Source organism: Adiantum capillus-veneris, chromosome 18, assembly GCF_014529385.1.
Source record: "Adiantum capillus-veneris isolate H3 chromosome 18, ASM1452938v2, whole genome shotgun sequence".
NCBI lineage: Eukaryota > Viridiplantae > Streptophyta > Polypodiopsida > Polypodiales > Pteridaceae > Adiantum > Adiantum capillus-veneris.
In genome coordinates this window covers 48,462,998-48,485,677 of record NC_140948.1, presented here as the reverse complement: position 1 = coordinate 48,485,677, position 22,680 = coordinate 48,462,998, and the positions used below count along the sequence as shown (strand labels likewise).

The 22,680-nt window shown below is 39.9% G+C and overlaps 1 protein-coding gene and 2 pseudogenes across 3 annotated transcripts; 1 reads left to right on the top strand and 2 right to left on the bottom strand.

Annotated features, from left to right (window-relative positions):
* Positions 1–6,581: 6,581 nt before the first annotated feature.
* On the bottom strand, positions 6,582–12,767 carry LOC147435616 (uncharacterized; annotated as a pseudogene).
* Positions 12,768–16,511: 3,744 nt separating this feature from the next.
* Positions 16,512–17,587, top strand: LOC147435615 (uncharacterized; annotated as a pseudogene).
* Positions 17,588–19,143: 1,556 nt separating this feature from the next.
* LOC147435614 (protein trichome birefringence-like 26) lies at positions 19,144–21,610 on the bottom strand. Of its 3 annotated transcripts, none has more exons than XM_086488007.1 (4): positions 21,130–21,610; positions 20,712–20,789; positions 20,252–20,532; positions 19,144–20,158 (listed from the first exon to the last, which is right to left on the bottom strand). In XM_086488007.1, exons 1-4 carry the CDS (start codon positions 21,356–21,358, stop codon positions 19,403–19,405), a joined length of 1,344 nt encoding a protein of 447 aa, XP_086344133.1. In that variant the 5' UTR covers positions 21,359–21,610; the 3' UTR covers positions 19,144–19,402. The 3 variants fall into 3 exon arrangements, with proteins under 3 accessions (XP_086344133.1, XP_086344136.1, XP_086344134.1); XM_086488010.1 differs by having other exon boundaries at positions 20,712–20,795; positions 21,130–21,265; XM_086488008.1 differs by lacking the exon at positions 20,712–20,789 and having other exon boundaries at positions 21,130–21,607.
* Positions 21,611–22,680: the final 1,070 nt, after the last annotated feature.

Here is a 22,680-nt window from a genome sequence, read left to right as displayed (position 1 = left end):
AACACCTGTTTATGACCCGCTGTGCCACCCTATAAAGTGAGGTACTTGTACATGTACATCTCGCACAAGCATCAATCACCTTTTTATGAGCTACTTGCAATTCAAATTTGAACGGATCGTACTTGATAGCGATTGATACGTACTATTTAAGACTATGAAGAGGTCAGAACTGAGCAAATAGAGGCTCATGAGGGGTCTCTTGGACCTCTATTCGCTTGGTTCTGACCTCTTGAAGCCCCAAGATTAGAAAGGCTATATCTTGAGATAGAGACGTCAGATTTAAGCATTTTAAAGTGCTACCCTAAGGTTTTTGGATGTTCTGGATACATTTGTTGTATTTTTTTTTGTATTTTGAAAACATATGTTATGTGTTTTCTCTCAACGTACATCACATCACTCATTAAGATTCATGGACATGGATTTTTGTGCACACTTAAGTTGGGCTCTCGAAAAGAATTTTGTACGAGCATGCATTAAAGTGATCGAGCAAACTTTTACGTATGTACTATGAGAAATAAAATTCCAATATTTGTTACCATATACATGTGGCAGTGATGTGTGTGAACACACTAGGACCGCCGGGGCATTTTTTCCCTCTTTAGGAGGTTTTTTCCCCCGAGCATTGTATATACGCCCATCACTCTAGGGCTATCTATCTTTCCATTGCACACTAAGTAACACACTCTCTATTGTGTGCCTTGAGTTTCCTTCGTCTTCTCCAAGCTGTGTGCGTTTCTCTGCAACCCTAATTCCAATAATTGGTATCAGAGCAGGTTGCGTCCTCTCGGGCTTAGTCGCCAGCTGCTCTAGCACACGCCTGCTCACTTTCTCCAATTTTAGTGAGATTTGGCAAGCGTTCGCAGGTCAACAAATATTTCGGGTTAGCTCAAAGAGCTTAGTCTGCTCAGATTTTTGATTCGGACTCATTTTGGCCTCTCTTTCCACTACAGACAATGTTGCATAGGCTATTTCGTCATTTTGTGGAGAGTTTCTGTCAGTGCCATTTTTTGCATAACAAGTGCTTTACAGTATTCTACGGTTTGTGCTATATAGCACGTGTTGTTCCCGCTCCATTTCTCCTATTTTCAAGCAGTTTTCACATCAAGTGCAACATTTAGCATGGTTGACGACAACACAGATGTCTTCAAGATGTTTGCTGCTGAGGACAAGTTGGATGGGGACAATTACCCTATGTGGGCTTACATGATGCAACATTTTCTTGTGTCAAAGGGCGTCTAGAATATTGTGCAGGGCATTGATGTACGTCCTGTTAAGGATGTTGCAGGTCTTGCTGCAAGGATTGCTGCTATTAGATTTGTTTTGCTTATGGCAGAACAAGCTCGTTGGGATGTAAAGAATGCACAGGCTCATGCATTGATTGCATTTTCAGTGAAGCATACCATCTGCAAAACAGGCTTGGGATAACTTGGCTGGTCTTTATGCAAGTCACAATGAGGCTAAAATTGCTTTGCTGCGTAAAGAGTTGGAGTCGAAGATTAAGAATGAGGAAGACGATATGGACACTTTCCTTGCTAGTGTCAAGGATATCAATGAGAAACTTATTTTTGCAGGTGAAGTCATTTGAGACAATTCCCTTGTGCAGATTGTTCTTGATGCCTTACCAGATTCTTACAAGACTTTTGCTAGTACTTGGAGACTTATGACCCAAGGAAATCCAGAAGTTGTCAAGTTTGATGCATTATGCACATTGCTGTTGCAAGAGTCACTTTCCAAAAAAACAAGACTAGATAGCGTGCATTTGAACAAGATTTTATTGCTTCTCAAAGAAAGGGTGGTAACAACAATGCAGCCACCTCTTATGGTTCTGCTGCGAGTGGCAAAACTTATGCTCCCAATGCTTCTGCTGGCAGCACTTCGTCTGGAAATTCTAGTGATAAGGGCAAAAAGAAGATGCGTTGCCATTATTGTAAAGCTAATGATCACTTGATCAAACCGTGTCCTAAGTTGAAGGCCAAAGAGGCTAAGAAGAAAGAGGGTGGTTCCACTGCAAATGCTGGTTCCACTACAAATGCAGCCATTGTTGAGTATCCTGTAAAAGGAGACTGTAATGCTGATATTGATGAGAATGGGATTTTAGTGCAGAGTGTACTTACAATCCTGCTGTCCATGATGCATGCTTGTCAGTTGCTGCAGATTCACATGTGTGGTATTTCGACAGTGGTGCTACAAAGCACATTACCTCACATCGTGAATTGTTCACCTCTGTCGAGTATGTCCCTCATGGGAGTTCAGTCACTTGTGCCAACAATGCCTCTTATCCGGTTCAGGGAGTTGGAAAGATTGTGCTTACTGCTGCTAATAGCAATTCTTTCACACTTGTTGATGCACTTTATGTACCTGGGATCAAGAAGAATCCTTTGTATGTATCTGCACTTGCTAGACTTGGACTTGTAGTCAAATTTATGGGTGACAGATGTGCAATTCATGATCTCAGTTTTGGTGATGAAATCGTTGTGTCTGGGCTTTTGTGCCATGGGCTGTATAAGCTCACTTTGTATGACAAGTGTGGACAAAATTTTGCAAATGCAGTTGCAGATTCAAGGGCTGTTTCAGATGCAAAACTTTGGCATGCACGTTTTGGTCATCTGAATTTTGCTAGTTTGCTATGTTTGCAAAAATCTGATATGGTTGCTTCTTTGCCGCCTCTTGAAGCACCTGTCAAACATGTTTGTGAAGGCTATATTCTAGGTAAAATGCAGCGTTCTAAGTTTCCAAAGGATGGTTCAGTTAGGGCCACATGCAGGTTGCAGCTTGTGCATAGTGATGTTTGTGGGCCCATGCAAACTCCGTCCTTGGGCAATTACGTGTACTTCGTGACTTTCATTGATGATTACTCCAGGCATGCATGGGTATTTTTGCTTAAAGAGAAGTCCGAAGTTTTTATGTGCTTCAAACAATTTCTGGCTGAAAATGTCTCGGGCACCCTCCGTTCCGATCGAGGGGGGGAGTATATGTCTCATGAATTCAATGCATTTCTGGCTAGTCATGGGATAAAACACCAATGTACAGTGCCTTATACACCTCAACAAAATGGTGTTGCTGAGAGGAAGAACATGTCATTTACGGAAATGGCACGATGTATGGTCAAAAGTCAAGCTTTGCAGCATTCTTTTTGGCTTGAGGCCATCATGTTTGCCACTTATGTACTAAATAGGTGTCCTACAAAAGCTTTGCAGTCTATTACTCCATATGAATCATGGCATGATAGAAAGCCTTCTATTGAGCACATGCATGTTTTTGGATGTTTGGCATATGCTTTGGTGCCACAAACACAGCACAGAAAATTGGATAATAAGGCTGTCAAATGTATTTTTGTTGGTTATAGTGCTGAAAGAAAAGGTTAAAGGTTGTATCACCCGCAAACAAACCGTATTCTGGTTTCACAGGATATAGTGTTTGTGGAAGATTCTGTTCAGCCCTTGCTGTCATGTACTAGAGATAGTAATGTAAGCCCACAGGACATATATGACACTTTATTGCCTCTTTTTAGTGGTGGAAATACGAATGTAAGTTCCAATGAGGCAAATGTACAACCTATGGGGGTTTTTGAAAATGTTACAGATCAGCCTATTACTGATGCAAATGTACATGATGTACTTGATGAGAAAAGGGCTGAAAATGAGCAGGCTAGAGGTATGCCAAAATGGCTGCTGGTGCACACTTTGTGTGACAGTAAATTGAATGCACCTTTGTCTAGTCGTACTCGTTCAGGCTCTCGCCATGCATCTTATGCATCAGATTGTTATGCTTTGGCTGTGTCTAGCTTACATGATGTTGAGGAGCCTCTGTCTTTTGATGAAGCACAAAATTCAGAAAATTGGATTGCTGCCATGAAATCAGAATATGATGCACTTATAGAGAATGACACATGGACTTTATGTGATTTGCCTCCTGGCAAAAAGGCCATTGGTACGAAGTGGGTTTACAAGTTGAAACGCAAGCCGGATGGTGAGATCGATCGCCATAAGGCTCGACTTGTTGCAAAGGGTTATGCACAACAAAAAGGCATAGATTATGAAGAGACTTTTGCTCCCACTTGTCGTATGACTACTGTGCGTTTTCTATGTGCATTGGCAGCTCATTTTGGTTGGGATGTACATCAATCAAACATTGTTACTGCTTTCTTGAATGGTGACATATTTGAGGAAGTTTATGTAACGTAGCCTCGCGGTTTTGTCATAAAAGGACAAGAGGACAAAGTGTGCAAATGTAAGAAGGCTTTGTATGGGTTGAAGCAATCTCCTCGTGCTTGGTATGAGAAAGCTGAAACTCATTTGGTTAAACGAGGCTTTCGTAACAGTCCAACAGAAAGCACATTGTATGTAAAGTGTGAGGGTGATGTACTTCTCATTGTGGTTCTTTATGTCGATGATTTGTTGATCACTGGACCAAATGAGAGACATATTGATGAATTTAAGGCTGATTTGAATGCTACTTTCAAGATGAAATATTTGGGGCTGTTGCATCATTACTTGGGTATACAGTTTAAGCAGTGTGATGGTGGTATTGCCTTGTGTCAGAAAAGTTACATAGAGACATTGCTATGTAAGTTTGGACTTGAGGATTGCAAACCTATTGCCACTCACATGGAAACAGGTTTAAAGTTGAGTCTACATGATGTTTGCGATCCTGCTGATGTCACTCTTTATCAAACTGCTGTTGGCTGCCTCCATTATGTATGCAACATGAGGCCGGATATTCATTGCAGTCTCACAGGTAAGAAGATCTATGCATAGCCCAGGGTCTAAGCATTGGCAAGCTGTCAAGAGGATTTTCTGCTACCTTAGTGGCACTTTACATCTTGGCTTGTTTTATTCCAAGGGGGGATCATTGCCGCCAGACTTACATGCTTTTTCGGACTCAGATTGGGCTGGTTGTTTTGACACGGGAGTGTCCACAAGTGGTTTTTGTTTCATGCTTGGCAGTTCATGTATATCATGGTTGAGCAAGAAGCAACCTACTGTGGCCACTTCGAGTTATGAGGCTGAGTACAGGGCAGTCTTCATAGCTATGGTTGAGTGTGTATGGCTCAGACGCCTTATGGCTGATTTGGGTGTTGGACAGGACACTACCAACACTATCCACTGACAGTCAGAGCACATTGGCAGTTGCGAGCAACCCAGTTTTTCATGCTCGCACAAAGCACATTGAGGTGCATTATCATTATGTCAGGGAGAGGCTCTTAGTAGGAGAGATCAGCTTGGCTTATGTAGCAACACAGGACAACCTTGCAGATCTTTTCACAAAGGCATTGTCTCGTGAGAAGCTTGAAGCTTTCCGCAAAGCTTTGGGCTTACTCCCCTTTGCGGACTGATCATGTCCTCAAGGCATGGCACTTCCCTTTACTCATGTGCCAGCTCTCGTTCACCGCATCACTCCAGGGGGGATTTGTTACCATATACATGTGGTAGTGATGTGTGTGAACACACTAGGACCGCCGTGCATTTTTTCCCTCTTTAGGAGGTTTTTTCCCCCGAGCATTGTATATACGCCATCACTCTAGGGCTATCCATCTTTCCCTTGCACACTAAGTAACACATTCTCTATTGTGTGCCTTGAGCTTCCTTCATCTTCTCCAAGCTGTGTGTGTTTCTCTGCAACCCTAAGTCCAACAAAAAAGACTTTTGTATTTTCCAAAATTACCTCTCTCTATACTGAGTTGACGTTTCTTACAGGGCCCAATATTGAGTCGAAATTTCTCCTAATGGGTGAGATTGATGGCTACAAGACTAGAGTTGTTGCAAAAGGTTATGCATAGTAGAAAGGCATTGACTATGGAGAGACTTTTTCTGCCGCTTATTATATGACTACTGCTCATTTTCTACGTGCATTGGCAACTTATTTTGGTTGGAATGTACATCAATACGACATTGTTATTGATTTTTTATTTGATAAAGTATATGTAACACAGCCTCATGGTTTTGTCAAGAAAGGACAAGAAAAGAAAGTAACAGCGAGTCATAAAAAAGTAGCACAAGTCGTGAGTTGTCATTTGCAAGGGTGCATCCAAAATTTCACAAGAACATAAAAAAGAGCACTTTTTAAGTAGAAAAATGCATTACAGAAAAGAGTTTATTTCTTTCAATAGAAAAGCTAGTTTGTCATATTACTATATTATAGCACTACTTGATGGATTCTTGATCTTAAAAATAGCTAATTATTTTAATAAAAAGACAACATAGGCACAACCTAAAATTCTTTAGTTTCTAAAATTGGCCATAAAAACAACTTTTATGATCTTAATGTAGTCTTTAACCAACATTGTCACTCTACATATCAAATTTCATAGACATGGTGCTTTAGTAACTACATAAGCAATAGATATATGAAGAACATCCAAGATAAATGTGAAGATATTGGGCTTGCATGCATGGATTTTCTCCAAGCAAGCTCAAAAAAGCTTTATTCTTACAATGAAACTCCATCACATGCCATATAAACTTGAAAACATTGAGAATTTAAGCAAATAATAAAAAACACAAATCAAAATAAGTATCTTCACATCAAAATGTCAAGTTTTTGAACATAAACATAATTCGACGAGTTTAAAGTCATAAAAACTATGCTTGAATGGAAAGATCTTCTTCCTCCTCATTCCTTGTCTCCTCTCCCATTGAAGTTATTTGAAGAGGAGTGTCACTAGCTTGCTCCTCAACCTCTACATTATCTGGTTTAAAATCCACAAGATCAACTATCTCCCCAACTTTCTCAATACCAATTGGAGGTTGTGGCTCTCCAGATGCATCAAAGAAGCGAGGATCAGATTCCATGCTTTTCATTCCCACCTCTTGTTTGGCTTTATCCTGTAGGAAAATAGCTTAGATGTAAGAAGAAAGAAACAAATAACACCTTACTACTAGTATAAAACTTCAAAGGTTTCACTTACCATGTTAGCATTTGACATGTCATGTTTGAGTCAGTGAAAGCTTTTTCTGCTACAGTAATTTGATCATGGGCATGAAAAAATACTAGTGACCAGGAGTCACAAGTAGTTATTTTTCCAAAAGCCTCTATAACTTTTTTATAGGCAAATACTCCATACTTTACATCATCATTGATAGAGTTTGGGGCACTGAAACCATAAGGAGCATCTGCAATGGCTAGTGTGTAAGAGAGTGGGGTAACAAATGTGCTCATTTCTTCAACCTTGCCTTCATGAACACACCAATGAGAGGAGACTCATCTACATTATCCGGAATATAAAGTGAGAGGCCAGGAGTGATTTCAAAGCTTTGAGGTTGTTATCTCCTTCGTCTCTCAAGATGACACCGTGACAAGAACTGTTCAAAGTGAGAGGGATCTGCTTGATGGTGAGGCGGTCCGGGGCGGGCAACAAGAAGAGAAACCTCTAGACACCCTTCAAGGCTCCCGTGCTGCTCAATGGGGCTAGGGCACAACACAACACAAACCAAAACAACGAACCCACAACCAAATCCCAACTACACAAGGGGCACCACCTAGTTTAAGAGCGAACTAGGACGCAAAAGAGGAGAATCGTTAGAGCAACCCACAAACAAGCAAGGAATTTACACTAACCCTAACACCAATGGAACACTCTCACACACTAAAAACACGAGAGAGAGAGAGAGAGAGAGAGAGAGAGAGAGAGAGAGAGAGAGAGAGAGAGAGAGAGAGAGAGAGAGAGAGAGAGAGAGAGAGAGATAGTGCTCGGGCTGCTTTGAAACGTATCGGCAATGATCAAGCAAACACAACTATAAATTTAAGAAAGAGAGAGAAAGGGGGAGGGGGTGCTTGTTGCATTAATACCTTCTTACAAATCTGTCATGACAAATCAAAGTGAGATTAGTACTTGTTCAACATAGCTTGCGTAAATTTCACCACAACACATCACAAGAAAAGCCACCCCAATCACTGTCTTAAGGCCAGGGGAGTCCTCTCCACCCTGTCGCCCTCTTACAGTATGTGGGATTTATGGCTAGATTGATAACAACACCAGAGACAAGCTATCAAGAACTTAACAAAAAAACACCAAGACACTTACGCATCATTGTTGTCCATTACTTCACGTTGGAAGGGAGACAAAGTATCCAAGCTTAGTCCAAATCCACCCTCCTTGATTCAACGAATGTTGGGCTTACACTAGTAGGAGAAATGATAGATTTCCTACTCTCAATTGAATGATCACTCTCTCTCTTACAATGGCATAGAGTTCCCTTGCTAATCCCCTATTACAACACATGCACATGCATAAGACAATGAGCTTCCACTCAAGAGCTCCTTCTAGAGAGGTTGAGCTTGGCTTCTCAAGCTATAGCATAGTGCTCTTGCTTATGGCTCCCCCTTGTTGTGCTAGCTACACCCTCCTTTTATAGCAATTTTGAAGGCTAGGGTTACTCCTCTAACCATGGTTGGGTTAGATTTTCAGCAATTTATCTAATTTCTTTTGCTTGGAATTTTCAAGAAGTTGGTGGGGAAAGAGAGAGGAGAGAAATGGAGGAGATAGGACTTTTCATAGTGGGTTAGTGTTAGTAGAGTTAGTATTAATTTACAAATGGAGTTGGATATTTACAATGGGAGTATCCATGTAGGATACAAATAAGGAAGAAAAACTCTTAAGAGGTAAGAAAAGGTGGATTTCTTACAAGGTTGATGCTCCAAGTGTCTTGAGTAGGGCCAATTTTGACGCTTGTTGACGGTCCACTAGCTTTGACGGTACATTTTTTCTCCACTCTTGACCTTCCTTGAGAGACAAGGTAATTGAAGCTGAGTAATCAACCACCATGATGCTGTCTTTTAAGAGAAGAGGCTGAATTTTGTGGTTTTTTTATAGATATGGGTAATTTGGAGGAGGAAAAATGAGACTAGGTGGTCAATTTTGGAATGGAATTGTGTGTGGGAGGTATGAGTTCACCATGGTTTCTCTTATTCTTCAAGGTTGAGGAGAAGGTGAGTAGGGTGCAGAGAGGAGTGGTGAGAGAGGTGGGGATGATGAGTGGAGAAGTGTGTGTGAAAGAGGAAAATGATAAAGTGGAAGAGAGAGTGTGGCTGCATAGCATGGGAAAACTGAGGTCCACTAAAAAAATCATAGCTCACAGCTCGTAGCTCAAAAAAATATGAAAAAATTTGAAGCAAAAGTTCAGCCCACGAGCTACAACTTTTGTTTGTATCACCTTTTCAAATTCGGAGAGCAAGTGAACTTTAAAAATTCAGCAAAACCGACCGTTTTTTTCCACTGCAAGGTCCTTGTGGGGTCCTTCTTTGGATGATTCTTTTGAATACCTCCAAGAGTGAGCCCTCCATAGTGCATGTATGCATGCCACCTACCCTTGACCTTATTTGGTAGGTCTATAATTGAAGATATTGTTGAGATTAGGATATAAGTAAATAGTACAACTAAGAAAATCAAATATTGAGGGGTCTAAAAAATATGTACATGTCAAATATAAATAATATAAGTGGAAAAAATATAAAGGGGTCAAAAGAAATCTCTCTCATTATGAGGCTACCATAAAAAGATAAATATTTTTGGTGTTCTAAGTTTTTAGAAAAAAACAAAATAGATGTAGGAAGGGAAAAATCAAAATAGTGAAAAAATATACACATAAATAAAACTAGTTTTTTGGATTTTTGTTGGGGTGGAGTTACACCAAATATAAGAGAAGCTTACATGAAAATATTTCTATATGGAATAAAGAGTATGAAAAATGGTAAGAAAAAATTGTGGTAATGGTGAGGCAATGTACAGAGCATAAATAACACACACCTAGGTAGAAATATTTAAATAAATACCAAAATAATTATGAAAAAATCTTTTATTTAGGCCCTATATATTTACATACGCATGGGCCATAATATACTTATATATATATATATATATATATATATATATATATATATATATATATATATATATATATATATATATATATATATATATATATATATATATTTTGGCTCAACTAGCCCAATGACTAGCTAATTGAGGGTTTTTTAAGAAGATATGGGAAAAGTCCCGTGACTCACGCACGCCTATGTACAGTGAAATGGTAGGGATAGCCACAGTGTTTGGGTGATTTTGGTAGGGTGAGGTAACTCACTGTGGTAATTACAAAGAGCCGAAAAAACGGCTATCAATGGCAACCCGTGGATCTTTGTTCTAGAATACACAACAAAGATATAAGAGAAAAGGAAAAGATAAATTTGAAGTCTAACTAGAGTTGATTTTATAATTTGTAAGTGGATTCTAGAATCCTCAAAAAATAAGCTTTAAAACCCATGAAATAAATCACAAGTTAAATAATCCATGGGATTCTAGAATCCAGCCACATGCAAAATAAAAGACTTGAACTTTGGATTATCGAATCCAAGTGGTTTTCTTGGGATTCTAGAATCCAAACCCAAAATCTGCAAATGGGACATTGATTTAAGATTTTAAAAACTAAAGGGTCACCTTAGGATTCTAGAATCCAAAGCCACATAAATGTAATGTAAGAAGGCTATCACAATAGTCCAAAATAATCAAAAGCAATACTAGAAGATATTCAAAGTCATTTTTGGCCAAATAACAAGAAATTATAACCAAGGGGAACAACTCACCGTGTTAACATGTACTTCTCCAACACATGGGTTTTTCTTGAGTCTGGATGGTACTACACCACCTCGTCCCAATTAGAGCAATTTAATTTTTCAATCATTATTCTTTGCATGTGCAACGTGGTCTTTTGCCTGATGATAGACAAAGAGAAATATTATTCATGATAGAAAGAAAAACATCAATGAATATTTCAAATCATTATAATTACAAACCTTTCAAATTCTTCTCCCATTTGCTCTAGAGAGATGCTTCCGCCCTTCACACATGAGAGCACATCAATAATCAATGATTTTTCACGTATTCCTTGCAATTGTGTCCATGGTGTTATTTTCATATCTTTGGGGATGGGCTTTGGTGAATCCTCTTTTGAGACATCTTTTCCTTTGAAAGATGCATGGGACTTGCTTAGCTTTTGACCCTTTAGCTTTCCTTGCTCATGTAGCTTGAAGATCTCCTCTTGTAAGTCCCAAACTTATCCATCTCGAAAGGCAAGTTGAAAAAAGCTGTCAAACTGTTTAGTATTAGGCTTTTGACTTGCTCCACGACCACCTTTCTTTTTCACTTCAAGGCCACACTTTTCACAAAGTGCTACTCGAAAATTGTCATCGACTTTTCACCACGCTTTATGGTATCAACCCACTCATTATGAAAGAATCTTATCTTTTGAATGAAAGACATCTCCAAACGAAAGTCCGAGTCAATGTTATGGTCAAGGGAAAGAACCTTTGCCTCCTCATCTGTTAAGCCAGCATACACCCAACACATGGCCATTTTGTATGTGTCCACATGCTCATACTCTGCAGCAAGCTCTTGCTTCACAATCAATGAGTGAGTGCTCCCAAGAACCCAATATCTATAGGAGTCAGCATTGGCCTTTACCCAAGAATTTTTTGTAGGACACTATTGTCTATCCACCAAAACAAGCAAAGGTAACACAATGGCATTTGGCTTGTTTTTCATTTTGAACTTTAGATTATGAACATGCTGCTCAATAACTACATGAATCTCTAAGGGTCGTTTTCCTGTGTAAGGATCCACAGGTGGACGTTCAATTACACTTATGGGCAAAAAATATGGGCAAAGGATCTACCATGTTATTTTGTTTAACCCTTTCTCTCATAACATTTAAAGAGCTTGAATCTCTTGTATCAGGTAAAGAGGCACCACGACCAGATGGAACAATCTCTGATTCAGGAAGAAACTTAGACTCTTTTGGTTTACCTAACTTTTTGCTTTGTTTCTTGCTTGTAGCAGGGGTTTGGATCACTTTTGAGGGGGGCATGTCCCTTTGAATCTCTTCATCACTCGAAGAACTTGAATTTTCTTTCTCCTCTCCTTCTTCTTCCATGTAGTCGCTTGAAGATGTCTTCTCTGAGCCAAAAAAGCTCTCCATTACTTCAGTATAGGCTCTCCCAAATGTCTACAACCATCAACAATGAAGCTCCTTGAATATTTCAAGCTAAAACACAAAATATAAAAAAGGAACAATAAAATTTGAAATCTTACCAAGCCTCGTGTTTGCATGGCATTAATCATCAAGTCTCTTGTGCTTACAGGATTCACTTCACTGATCTCAAAGTCTTTCAATAGAACAAGAACAACAAGGAGACTTGAGTCATTACGCTGAACAAGAAATATCCTGTTTTTTTCTTTGTGCTCTTGTACTTTATCAATGCGCCCAGCAAGAGTAAACTTATTGACATCACTTGAAGGTCCTTTCTGTTTTGTAACAATTAGAAAAGGAATTGTTGAATCAATCAATTGCTTGTGATCCCCAGGACGCCCAATGCAAAACGCCCAAGCATGCCCATATTTGGGTTTTGCAGGAACATTACCCCAAATATTTGTTTCTTTTGAGCTTTGAAGGGTTATTGCCTTTCCTGTAGGTGTGGGTTCTATACTCTTGTCCTTTGGCTCCTTCTGGTGATGCTCTCTAGTGAGCTCAGTTTGACGGCTCACGAGGAAATTGTTCTGCAGCAAGAATCTCCCGATGAGAAGAACGAGGAGGACTTCTAAAAAGTCGTGTTGCTTGAACGCATGGGCTTCGTGGTGCAGGAAATTGCTGAGAAGACATTAGTGTACCTGAGTGCCCCCCTGAGCTTGAACCTAGTTGAGGTTGACTGGAAGTTTGTCGCTTTGAAGTCACTTTAAGCCTTTTACTTGCTTGGAATTGTTGCGAGTGAGATGCCATGACCTTCAAAAAAGACACAATCATGACAAAGAAAGATTAGCATATAGACAAAATAAAGTATAAGAATGCGTTATGATGCCAAACAATGAAATAAAAGGTGTAGAATCTGGGTCTATAAAGAGCCTCTTGTAGTCATATCAAGAGTGAAATGTAATTTAGAATCCATGAGATGCAACAAGATAAGAGTTTAGGATTGTGGAATCTCGCTATACAGGAAAGTATTGTGTGCTATCTAGAACTTAGTAGAAAGTTAAAAAAAACGATGGTTGATGCGTGCTTATATAGATGGTAGAGCTCAAGTTTGTATCATGACTGAAGCTGCTATGAGAGATGTTGGAGTTAAGGTGGTGGTCAAGTCAAATGGGCACATGAGGATGGTCTACCATGCTAAAGCTAGGTGTTTGGGCATGGCTCATGACGTGAGAGTAAAGGTGATGGGAATAGAGTGCCTCATCGAATTTATTGCAAGGAAAGTTGGTGACAAAGCTTCCGTATTATCTTGGGGAGACCGTGGCTTCTTGCAATAGGGGCCAAGTAGGATTGAGAGAGTAGAGTCTTCACCTTGCTTGAAAAACAGAAGTCCAGACTAATAGTACTAGATTTGAATATGTATGGTAAGGATAAAGAAACAAATATTTTTACAAACACGTCTAGACTCAAGTGGATTCTAGAATCCATTTGGAATACCAAAGAAACACGAAGGGACATAACAATGGAGCATATTGGTCAATGTTAGAAGAGCAAAAACGACAACAAGACAACGGCGAGTGCATGCTGTCTCATTTTTTTTTCAGAACGAACATACACATGTCAGATCCATCATGCCATCAAAACACTGTCGGCCTCGCCACACGCCGGCTGTCTGTGTTTTGATGGCATGATGGATTTGACAAGTGCATGTTCGTTCTGAAAAAAAATTTGAGACAGCATGCACTCGTCGCCGTCGTCCTGTTGTTGTTTTTTCCATCTGTGCACCACCAAAGCGCTCTCTTTTTCATCATCTGTGCATGGCTTTTAATGAAAAGAACCAATTGCGTACCTTTTTCCCTGTTTGTGGCTCTAGACGCTACTGCTTCTCTTGTCTTGTCACGTTTGCTAGAGGGGTGTGTGTGTACATTCTTTGCCTTAAACGTTGTAGTTTTTGGATTCCAGAATCCATTTTTTTGAAATCGGATTCTGGAATCCACAATCTCTGTAAAAACGGATTCTGAAATCCAGAATTTTTGTAAAAACGGATTCTGGAGACCAGAGTCTAGGTAAAAATGGATTCTGGAATCCACAGTCTTCCTAAAAACGGATTTTGGAATCCACAATCTACATAAAAACGGTTTCTAGAATCCACAATCTTGGTCAAAACGGATTCTGGAATCCAGTTTTACAAAAAATTGGATTCTGGAATTCACTTCATTCATAAAACCAGATTCTAGAATCCACTTTGCAAAAATTTTGATTCGAGAATCCACTTTTTTGTGGACTTGAATTCTAGAATCCTCTTAGTTGGATTCCTAAAACTCAAAATTGGATTCTAAAATCCATGTTTCTAAAAATTTGCAATGATAACACCAAAGATTGCACAAAGTTGGATTCCAGAATCCACTTTGATTGACAAGGTGCATTTCACATGCAATATTGGCCTTAAAAGTTGGATTCTAGAATCCAACTTTATCATAGGCTTCAATTCTAGAAGAAGTTATACTACTCTTCTCTTTCTTGAAAAAATTGAACCAATAAGACATGTTTTTGTACAATTTAGTTTTTTTAAATGAAAATATTCTAAAAGTTTGTTATTTTATGAAAATAAACTATAGGATTCTGGAATCCAAATTTTTGTTCCACTTTAGATTTTAGTCATTATATTGTGCTTCACTTTTTGAAAAAATTACTTATTAAAACAACACAGTTTGTTTTAGCACTAAATATTTTTAAGTGATCTAGTTGTTTTTCAAATTTTCTACAATTTAACCTAAAAACATCAATACATAAAATTCAAGAATTTAAAAAACTTAAACATACTAAAACCTTTGAATTAATGCTCCAAATATTGAATAATCCAAAAATTCTTGCTTACCTTGAAAAAGGGATTGAAAAGAAGCACAATTGCAAGCAAGTGCAAGAGTGCTCTAGAGCTTGGAATACAGCTTTTGTATGTGAAAATGAGACCTTCGTCCCCTTTTAAAGCCTCTATTTTTTAATATAATATATTTTTATTATTTTAAAAAATAAATTTTATTAAAAACCCCCTATTAAGTCTCCCTTTAGAGCTATTATCATGCAAGTTGCTTCATTTTGTTTGTTACACTCTACCAAATGGAGCTTCTAAGTAGTCCTAGTAATGTAGAACCTTTTTGTCCTTCTATGTCACTAACACCTTCTATAAACACAACTTTTCTTTCTAGTGAGGGAACTCCAATTTCTAAACGGTGCTCAAGAAGAGTTTCATTTGATGTGGTCGAAGAAGAAGTACATCATCTTCATGGGAATGAAGCAGTTAACAACACATACCATGAGCAACGACGGACTCAAGGGGTAAGAGGTCAAAGAAAACAATGACTTCTTTCAAGGCGAGAAGTTCGAGCAACATCTAGAGAGTTTTGTTGTGCCAAAACTTGTTTGAGAAGCTTAGGGTTTCAGAAAATCCAACAAGAGTGTAACAATTTTTTCAACTTAAAGAGGGGTCCATAGAATGTATTCTTGAGGTCATGTATACGTTGCTCCAATTCCTCAACAAAATATGCTGTATCGGATGTTGCTGTTTGTAGAGCGAGTTTCCTAAAGGTATTTGGCATAAGCAATTTAAGAATTCAAAAAATCATATCGAATGTGAGCCAAGAAAGTGTTTCTTTAGCATTTAGCACACACGAAACCCCCCAATATTGTTTCCTCAAACAATGGTTGGGAAATTTCATCACCTTTAATGGAGAAGTGCTACCTAACTCAAACTTCACACATCTACCCGACAACTTTACTAAGCGAGAGGTATACAATTTATATGTGGAGTCACAAAAAGATAGTCTAAACTCCACTCTTTCGCTACCATCTTTCTTGCGAATTTGGAGACAAGAATTTCATCATGTTAAAATTCCCAAGAAGAGCAAGATGGGTGTTTGCCGGATATGTGGAGAGTTAAAAGCAAAGCGAGACACAACAAGACTACGGAGGAGAAATGTAAGTTATTTTAGTTTGGTTAGTTAAATTAAATTACTTCTCTCAAAAATTTCAAAAATCTAGCACTCTTTAAACTCTTTTACAATGCCCATTCTACAAGCATTCGAAATTCATAGGGAGCAACAAAGTATAGAGCGCCAAAAGCTAGCAAAGCACTGGAGAAAGTGTTTAGAGAAGAAAGACAAATATCTAGGCCTAGTCATCGATGGCATGGATCAGAAGAAAACAATGTTGCCACATTTTATGCGTCCTCCAAAGAATCTCAAAGAGGAAACTTCATCCAGCTCCATGTTGTTGGAGCCTTAGTTTTCAATCGTGTCATGTCATCCAGGATCTTTATTAATTTTCCAAATATTCATAATGATCCTAATTTGACAATCACCATCATTCAGAACATCATTGAAGAATGGCAAGGTGAACTACCACCTGTCCTCTACTTACAGGTTGATAACACTAGTAGAGAAAATAAAAACAATGTTCTCCTTGCATACTTGAATATGCTAGTGCAAAGGAAGATATTCAAAAAAGTGAAGCTTAGGTTTTTTACTAGTGGGACACACACATGACCAAATGGACCAAATGTTTAGCAGGTTCTCGGTCAAGTTGGCAAAGAAAAGCACATTTGACCTTCCACAAATCTGTGTCTTGCTGGAAGATGCCTATGTTCCCAAGCCCTCCATTAAAATTGTGGAAGAAACATATGATTTTAGGTCTCTTTTGATGGTGCCGCCACTAACATGCCATCATTTGCACATCTCACTGATCATAGTTTTCAACATCAATTTAGAATCAAGCAAGTAGAGGAACAGACTCTCATGTGGTGTAAAAAATACTCAAACTCTGAAGATTGGTTGCTAGCGGAGGGCTTGAAGTTCTTATTGTTTGTTCCTGATTGTGGAATTCAACGAGCAAAGTACATGTTGCTCTTTACGACAAGTGAGACACTCTGAGAGAAAAACGCCCTATTGATCCTCTACAATGCCTAAATGAGATCAAGGAGACAATATATGGTGCACATGTGTATTTCCCAGCAAGCTCTCTAGAATGGTGGGAGAGTTTTTTTATAAAGCAGGTGAATCTGGTTGAAGAGCTCAAGGATGACATGTTTCAGCTTGAACATGCATTTGCGTGGCACCATGGTGGTCTTTGCCAAAGGTAATGTTGTGGCCAGTTGTGTAAACAATGTGCAGATTTCAGTAGGTTTGTTATTTCTTATTCATGGAGAAACAAGGGAGATGTATGTTGGCCCAAGGAAGAGCACAAAATGTCGACAACAGGAGAGAGAAATGTGGGAAGGAGATGTAAATGAGATAATAGAGGGCACAATGATTGCAGTTCTTGCCACAAACAATGAAAATGATCATCCCTTTTGGCTTGCAAAAGTCACAAAAGTTTTTAGAGAGCACGATGTATTGAATGGCATGGAAGTGCATTGGTACCGAACAACTGCAGAAGATCCATTGAAAGGAAAATATGATCTTGAGATGGTGAAACCAAGCAAAAAGGGAAAAAAATCAGGAAGTTCTTGTCGTGTGGACACACTTAATCTAGAGGATGTGGAAATCCTTGTGTATGGATTTGACTTAAAGAAATATGGTCACTTACGCAGAACAACCATTGAGATGTTGAAGCAAAAGGTCAAAGATCTCTCCTAGACATTACAAGGGGAATTTTTCTCCTTTTCAGATATTGTAATTTATTTTGTCTTGGAATCATTAATGAAGTGTGAAGGTTTTGGAATCCCTTAAATGTAGTGATCTTTTAAAAGTTTTTTTAATTTCAATGCTTAAGTGAATTTTATAATGTCTAAAAGTGGGTATTTTTTAAAAAATATTTGAAGTAAGTCATAAATATATGGTATTTTTTCAAATAATCTTCAAAATGTGGCCCTTTTATCATGTTTTTTGGAAAATTGGACTTGAGTTGTTATTTGCATAATTTTGTTGTCAATTTTCATAACTTGCTGTTAAGTGTGAAAATGTAAGAAAGATTTATATGAGTTGAAGCAATCTTCTCGTGCTTGGTATGAGAAAGCTGATACTCATTTGTTTGAACAATCTTTCATAACATTCCAGCTGAAAGCACTTTCTATGTTAAATGTGAGGGTGATGTATTTCTAATCATCATGTGGTATGCTGATTACTGGTTCTAATGATGTTCCTCCTAAAGATTTTTGCCTACGGGGCTGAGTAGTCTCGTTGGAGCTATGCAAAAGAATTGGCATATAATCATATTCGATTATCCATCCTATCATTTTTTGAAACGTGTTCGCCATGTAGACTCGTGGATTGTGTGGGTGCTGACTACAATGTTTAAACATCGCCATTTTGATAGAATATCTTTTTTTGATAGCTTGGCTTTTGTTACTTTTTAGAGTTTCAATTTTTATGGAAGGAAGTGTTAGGTTGTAACGATAGAGACTATTCATAATGACAAAAATGGTTTGTTGTTTTCCTTATCCCTCCTCTTGCTGTGAAGTTAAAAGTCATCATCTTCTCCTCTCTCTCTCTCTCTCTCTCTCTCTCTCTCTCTCTCTCTCTCTCACTCTCACTCTCTCTCTCGGATAGATCTTTGAGGTCTCTTGCGATAGTTTCCTACGACGTTGAAATCCTCTTCTTCTTCCTCTCTCTCTCTCTCTCTCTCTCTCTCTCTTGCGCACGCTAATAAAATGAAGAAAATGGTATAACCTTTCTATCATCCAAGTGTGGTAGATTGGTTCTATCATTTCCCTCTTGAAGAACAGGTCTTGAGTTCAACTCTCTTCATCGGTCAGATCTTTAAGGTCTCTTGGCATGGTTTCCTATGACGTTAAAATACTCTTCTTCTTCTTCTCTCTCTGTGTGTATCAGTTTCTTTTTTTTTGTTGATGCATGATACACTATAGAGATGGACATCATTGTATATCATTTGACTCATAGGCTAACAATATAAGATCTCTCTCTCTCTCTCTCTCTTCCCCCCCATCCGTAGGTCGGGTATTACACATTGCTTATTAGATGCTCACACTTCTCTCTAAAATATAGACACATTCATTGCACGATGTTGCCTTCCTTTTAAAAGTACCTCCTTTTTATTCTAATTGGTTAATCCTCCTAAGAGTGAGCTAGAGCTGAGTGTTTGAGGGAGAGAGAAAAAGAGAGAGAGGCCACCAAAGGCGGTCGGCCGTATTAGTACGAGTAATGTCGCGAGTACTTAGAGGGACGGGTCTAAATGTATAGAACTTGCCATGGGCACCCTTGCAAAAGCAAATATAAGTACAGAAATAATGACCTAATGTAGGCCATGAAAATTGACGTTCAATGAAAGTATAACCAAGGAATGGAGATTTACACCACTCACATGCAAGGAGTCAAGACCACAAAAGCTGGTGAGGAATAAACAAGACGACGTAATGACAAGCACGAGTCCAATGAAAGCGCCCATCAAGAGCGGCCAAGAACACGGCCCATTCACATGGACATGAACTTGGACTATCTGCCAAAAACATTGGATGTCAGGCTGTGCAGCACAAATTGATTCCACAGGTCAATCGGCCCCGGCAAGCACCAATGCAAGCAATCATTCGGCATGTCATTCGGGTACCTTATCATCCTATACGGACCTGGATGCCCGTCCGGCCGCAAGAACGCACTGTATGTGACATTCAACAGTTTGAGCTTTGAAATGTCCTTTGCATATGCCATAGCTTTCTGATACTCCTCTATTTGCACCTTGCAAATTTCCCTGCTCATCCATGGAACTCGAGGTATACCCCCATCTTGATGGGAAAACGGCTTCGACCTTTTGCACGACCCTCCGTTCATCCAATTGCCGCTGTCGAAATGATCAACTGTCACCGTCCTCAGCATTATGATCCCTTTGTACCCCTGTATCATGTGCTTCAACACATTTGCCAATGCAATCCTAATTGCCGCAGGTGCCTCCATTGTCGTCACGTTAAGCCCCGCCTCCGGATTCGCACCCAATACTGTGTCGTCTACATGAAATAAGATTTTCCTAAAGTACCAATATCCTGTTGAAACAACTGCAATGTCGTATTCCGCTAGTTGCTCCGCCCATGCCACATCTGGTATGTTGAGGAAGAGCTTGAAGAGGTCATTCTCTTTGGTGTAGTTTACCAGAAATGGCGACCAGAAATTCCTGAACGTGAAATTGTGGGAGGGGAAATGCCACATGAAGTCGTTAAAACGGTCGAAATCCAAGCTAACACTGATAGGGTCCTCAACCTGCGCACACAAGATAATGCTCGAGTGAGTACTTGCAAGTGCAAAATTTGGCTCACACAATCAAATATTGCAAAGAAAAACCAGATGTCACACTTGAGCGAGCGTGCAGAGAAGCGATTCCAAATGATTGCGAGCAAGGGAATCACCAATGAGAGCTAATTTCTTTCCACGCATGAGGTCGAGGAAGAAGGTGGGGTTGAATGGCGGCAGTTCACATTCAAAAGGCTTCCATCTCCAGTGAAGATAGCCGCTATCTGGTCTGCCATTCTGGACGCAGTTCTGACGCGACTGATTAATGAATCGGCAGGTATTGCTGGTGTAAAGTAGAGGGCCTGTGTCAGCTACCCACTCTCCTTGTGAGAGGTCACAATTTCCTGCATGAATGTTACAAGTAAGCATTAATGGAGTCTCCTTCTCCCCTTGCAATTACTACAAAGAGATTTGAGAGAGGGACTCAATAGGAATGCCAAACAGCCTTTTATACAATGCCTTTCGTGACATACCAAAGTATGCCTTTACTGATCACATTTCTTTCTAAATGTTGTGTTTGTACCTAGTATCGATAGATACATCGTCAGCGAGTCGTGCAAGGTCGCCTTGTCGATCGAGTCCCGACATTGGTGCTCCTCTTCTTAACCTCCAATATGTGCAGCATACATGAGAGTACAAGAATCGGAAATCGACTAATGCTTTCACTTGACAAAGTATGTCATTGCAAGCACATCGTTGCAAGCGACAACAATCAGAGACATATTGGCTTGCTTAGCAAAATATGAAGAACCTGACAGACATAGTAACACACCCAAACTTTCGCATAGGTGAACAGAAGGCAAATAAATGCGCCTTCCAACATGCAGTGCAGACAAGAAACTTGTACATGTGCCTCATGCCGCAGCAGCGTGATGCACACAACACGCTAAGCCAAATGGAAGCAAGACAAACTAACAGGAAAAAAGTGAGGAGGTAAATACCAATCGATGAGGGGTGAACGTCATCCGTCGGCGCATTGGGGTCGACATGGTCGACAGCACGGGAGGTTGTAGCAGCCAAACTGAGTAGGTCAGGTTGGTGGGGAGGAGAGGTACTGAGGAGCCAGGAGCAATTGAGGAAGAGGATGATGCAGGAAGTAGCAAAGGCGAATGCACCGCTTGCCTTGCAATGATACAACGGGCACCCCGACCTTCTCTCTTCGAGCTCCATGGAAGGATGCCACAGCTACCGTCGATTCATCGTGTTTAAAACCGAGCTGATACAAGCGGGCATAATATACAGCTGGGTGTGTGAATTTGTGGGTGCCCAATGCCCATGTCGCGTGTGAGAGTGTGTGTGTGTGTGAGAGAGAGAGAGAGAGAGAGAGAGAGAGAGAGAGAATGCGCGCCCTCCCTCACAGGCATGAGAGAGAGAGAGAGAGAGAGAGAGAGAGAGAGAGAGAGAATGCGCGCCCTCCCTCACAGACATTCAATGGCATTACTTACTCCATCAATTTTAGCATCCCAACTTGCCAAAAGATGGCCACTGCGGATATTTCACTAATAAACAGATTAGAGGGGGACCACGGGTTCAAGCCTCACGATTATTATGAGACCAATGCTCATTGAAAGGGTACGCACATGAGGTTGCCTAAGGGTGAAGTCAGTGCACCTTCCACAAGTGAAAAGCAAGGTGCAGGACGTTGTTTGGCTCTCGCGCACATGCAAACAACTTTTAAAGAGTAATTTAGACCCAGCAAGTGAAAATCACGATCTCTGCAGCTAACTATGTAGATGATCCTACTTTCAAGCGTTTTGCTGTTGTGGATGCCACATCAGCTGCGATTGCCGTTGCAGGTAGTTTCCTTGTCCATTTACGCACGCTTTGAGTATGGTGAGGTCAGGTTAGACCACGACGGCGGCAACTATTCTACTTTTTTTTTTTGAAAGTAGTGGAATTTAAATTAGAGGAAAACCAGTGACAAAGAGTACATGGGGCCCACAAGTAAGGGGTGGGTCAACCCTGTCATAAAGAAATTACATCAACTCATGAAGAGCATCTCTCATCAACCTATTGGCACTATAGAACAAAGGGACCTTAGTTCTCCAGTGAGTTGGCAACTGTTCTACTTGTTCACAATAGGCGACATCAATGGTAGAGTAGAAAGAATTGTAAGCAAGTCACCGAATCAAAAGCATCTGGCTTGAAAGCCCATGAGATGGTGAGTGGGTGCTGGGCTCTTTGTTCCACATTTTGTGCCCTAAAACAAGTGGAAGGCGCAAGCTTTTGAGGGGCGGCGGCGGAGGGTGGGGGGGCAATCGTCTAATGGGTCCGGACATTCCTTCTTCCTTCTAATAGGATATCTGCTCGTTTTTCTTGAGATTTCATCATGATCTAGATGGATCTCTAGGGAAGGTAGTTCAGAAATTTGTGCTCCATTAGGGGTTTGTAACTTCTGTGTGTTGATAACACTTTCTTTCACCTAATCTACTTCAAACTTACAGGGTGTTTCGTTGGGTGGAGTTGGAACATCTACAATAGGCTCTACCTTG